This window comes from Aplysia californica, unplaced genomic scaffold (genome assembly GCF_000002075.1).
Source record: "Aplysia californica isolate F4 #8 unplaced genomic scaffold, AplCal3.0 scaffold00364, whole genome shotgun sequence".
NCBI lineage: Eukaryota > Metazoa > Mollusca > Gastropoda > Aplysiida > Aplysiidae > Aplysia > Aplysia californica.
Window position 1 is genome coordinate 312684 of NW_004797634.1, and position 4017 is coordinate 316700.

General features: G+C 43.3%; 1 protein-coding gene across 1 annotated transcript in view; it reads left to right on the top strand.

Moving 5' to 3' along the window:
* Window positions 1–4017, top strand: part of LOC101864470 (neuroblastoma-amplified sequence) — a gene marked incomplete in the record, with an annotated part of 104153 nt that overhangs the window by 69301 nt on the left and 30835 nt on the right. The window contains 2 exon segments of the mRNA XM_013085297.2: window positions 693–1028; window positions 3654–3804. Of these exon segments, the coding sequence (XP_012940751.1) occupies window positions 693–1028; window positions 3654–3804 (487 nt within the window).

Here is a 4017-nt window from a genome sequence, read left to right on the forward strand (position 1 = left end):
AGAGGGAAGGAAGGAAGGAAGGAAGGAAGGAAGGAAGGAAGGAAGGAAGGAAGGAAAGGAGGAAAGATGAAGGGGAATGAAGGGAATTTTTTTTAAAAATCAGATCAATAGAGGCAAGCCCTACTATAAACATTCAGACAGCTTAGCATTTTTGCAGACTGAAAAATATTTTGACCTTTCCCAATGTCTCGTTAAACTCTCTGTGCTCTTTTCTGTCTCTGTTTAGTCGGTCGGGGGTGGGGAGACGGGGTGTTGTTGTTTTGAGGTTTTAGGGGGTCTTTTCTTTTGGTTGTTGGGTTGGTTATTTTTAACCTATTTTTTTTTCTGTTTTGTTTTGGGTTGGGGGGGTGGGGGGGTGTGGGAGTGAAGCTTAGAAACCAAATGATTCAGTAAGCTGGTGATGATGGTGGTGGTGTCAGGGAAAAAAGAGATTGTGACTGCCACAAATCAAGGTGCATGAATCATCCCCTAAAGAAATAATTCATTTCATTGAAAACGAAAAATCAAGAGCGGACAAGGAAAGGAAGGTTTAAGGTAATAATACTAATAATAACAATACTAATAATTATAATAATACTTTCTATAGCGCACACTCCTATACCAAACAGCACTAGGCATTTTACAATTGAAATCTTGTATTGTTATTGTTGTTTTCATTGTCATGTTGCATTGTGATTATCGCTCTTGCTCAGATCCTGTATGAACAAGTCAACAGAGCCGTGAACGACACGAGAGAGGGCAGCTCCGAGTACTCCGAGTCGCGAGAGAGCCCGTTCTCGGCCCGAGCAGCCATCCAGCAGACCCAGGAGATCCTCTCGTCCACCCGGCGCACCACGTCTGCCGTGCTGTCCACTGTGACGGACGGCCGCTGGTGGCAGAGCGCGGTCACTTCGCTTAAGCAGCCGGCGCGCAGGACCAGGGGCCGGGCCGGGGGGCTCTCGGACAAAGACGATGGAAACCTGGCATTTAGGAAGCAGGGCTGTCATCCATTCTATGCCAGCATCATTGAGGACTGCTACGAGGATGTGGTAGGAGAAACTGAGAATAATAAATCACAGTTATTGGGCGTAATAATAGATTATGTTTATATAGCATAATGATAAATTATATTTATATAGTGCACTCAAGGATGTTGTAGGAGAAAGTGATAGTAATAAAGCCCATTTATAGGGCATAATAATAGATAACATTTATATAGCATAATGATAAATTATATTTGTATAGCGCACACAAGGATGTGTTATTATAAATTGAGAATTGTAAATTACATTTATATTGCTTAATAACAGATTACATTTTTATAGCATAATGATAAATTATATTTATATAGTGCACATGAGGATGTGTTATGATAATTGAGAATGATAAATTACATTTATATTGCTTGATAACAGATTACATTTTTATAGCATAATGATAAATTATATTTATATAGTGCACATGAGGATGTGATAGGATAAATTGATAATAATATAATGCATTTATAGGGCATAATAATAGGTAACATTTATATAGCATCATGATAAATTATATTTATATAGCGAACACGACAATGTGGTAGGATAAATTGAGAATAATAAATTACATTTATATTGCATAATAACAGATAACATTTTTATAGCATAATGATAAATTATATTAGATAGTGCACACGAGGATGAGGTAGGATAAATTAATGATGATAAGTAGTATTTGTATCGGTTGACCGCTGTTTTTGGATAAGCAGTAATCGGTATAAGTGGACTCCTTTGTATGTATATTACGTAGATTGTTGAGACTGAGTTACGTTTGTCACGTCTGTATAAGATAAACAATTATGGGGGGCTCTCGTGGCCTAGAGGTTAAGGTGTTGGCCTCTCATTCAAAGGTCCCGGGTTCGAATCTGGGTAGCGACCAAAAAATTTTCTTCTCTAAAATTGTGTCCTTTCACCTCCTTTCCTGCTCTCTAGCAATGTTCTGTTGTCTGCTTTCATTTCCACTTTCTGCCCCCACCCCCTCACCTCCTTTGCCCCCTCCTCTGGGCTCCTGACTCTTTCTGCAGCCTTTCTACTGCTACTCCTTGGCTCCTCCTAACTGCTGTCTTTCTGCCCCTGATCTTCTGGTAGGAAAGATCTACACCTAGCCTTCTCGGACAAGGGCGAAAAAATCTCGGAGGGCCCGTGTGCAAGTTGCGCACGTTAAAGATCCCTTGGTGGTCTAAAATCGATAAGAATAGGCTCCGGCCGCCACCCGGGCTCATATGACCTTATGCAGTTGCCAGCGCCGTAAAACACTTTACAAAAACAAAAAAAACAAAAAAACAATTATGATCTTTGAGTACATAACATGTTAGTTAGTAAACTGAAATGTATGTTATGTCGCTGGCTACTGCTTAGGTCAAAAAAGTATTGCTGGCCACTGCTATGTTTTGTTTTTTTTTAAACTGTGGCATGATAGAAGATAAGACGCTGTGTGGTTGGAGGGTGCCACTGGTAGGTCCTACTTCTTTTCATTCCCTCTGTTGTTTCTGTCTGTGTGGGTGGTTGGAGGGCGCCACTGGTAGGTCCTGCTTCTTTTCATTCCCTCTGTTGTTTCTGTCTATGTGGGTGGTTGGAGGGTGCCACTGGTAGGTCCTGCTTCTTTTCATTCCCTCTGTTGTTTCTGTCTGTGTGGGTGGTTGGAGGGCGCCACTGGTAGGTCCTGCTTCTTTTCATTCCCTTTGTTGTTTCTGTCTGTGTGGATGGTTGGAGGGCGCCACTGGTAGGTCCTGCTTCTTTTCATTCCCTCTGTTGTTTCTGTCTGTGTGGGTGGTTGGAGGGTGCCACTGGTAGGTCCTGCTTCTTTTCATTCCCTCTGTTGTTTCTGTCTATGTGGGTGGTTGGAGGGTGCCACTGGTAGGTCCTGCTTCTTTTCATTCCCTCTGTATTTCCCTCTGTATTCCGTGTCCTGGGCAACAACGTCATTGCACACCAGACATTCCCTTTGTTATATATGTCTGTGTCGTCGGTGTGGGTGGTTGGCGGGGGCTCTGGTGTGGTTTGCTCCTTCTTTCCTATCAAACATCTGTCGTCTTTATCTCCCCTCCTTCTTTTTTGTGTTTGTTACTCTCTTGTAACACCTCTAATCTTCGGCACTTATATAACCTTATTGTGTTGCAAGTGCCGTAAATCTCTTACTAAAAAACTAATGTGTCGTGGGTGGGAGGGTGTCTCTAGTAGTTCCCAGTTCTTTCCTTTCCTTACGTTGTTTCTGTCTGTCTTTGAGGGTGGTCGGAGGATGTCACTGGCAGGTCCCTCTTCTCTTCGTTCCCATTGGCTGTTTCTGCCACAAATGACTGTTTCTTTCCTGTTGTTGTTTCTGTCTGTCTGTCATACTTTTCCCTGTGGGTGGTTGGCGGGTGCTCTGGTGTGGTTTGCTCTTTCTTTTCTATCAAACGACTATCGTCTTTATCTCCCCTCCTTCCTTTTTTTGTTTGTTACTCTCTTGTAACATCTGTAATCTTTGGCACATACATGACCTTATAGTGTTCCAAGTGCTGTAAAACTTTTTACTAAAAAACGTACCTTTCTCTGCAACAAATGACCGTTATTGTATCAGTGTGTTTCTCTTGAATCTAAGTCGAGCAAAATGCCTCCTGAATCCAAATACGCTGACTCATCGTGTTTTTCCCCCAGCGATCTGCGGACTACAGCTGTGTGTGGGAGGATGTGGAAGGAGAGGGAGGTGTTGGAGTGGGGGAGGATGCTCTCAGCTCAAACATTCTCCGCACGGCAAAGCTTGAAGAGATGCTGACCCAGGGGGCGACTCGGCAGTCAGCCGCTGAAGGTAGGCTCAGTGATGTGTGGGGGCATGTGTGTGTGGGTTAGTGTGTGTGTGTGGGTGGATTTGTGTGTGTGGGTGTGTGTGTGTGTGTGGATTTGTCCGTGTGTGTGTGTGTGTGTGGGTGGATGTGTGTTTTTGTAGGCCGCTGAAGATAGGCTCAATGATGTGTGGGGGTGTGTGTGTGTGGGTGGATGTGTGTTTTTGTAGGCCGCTGAA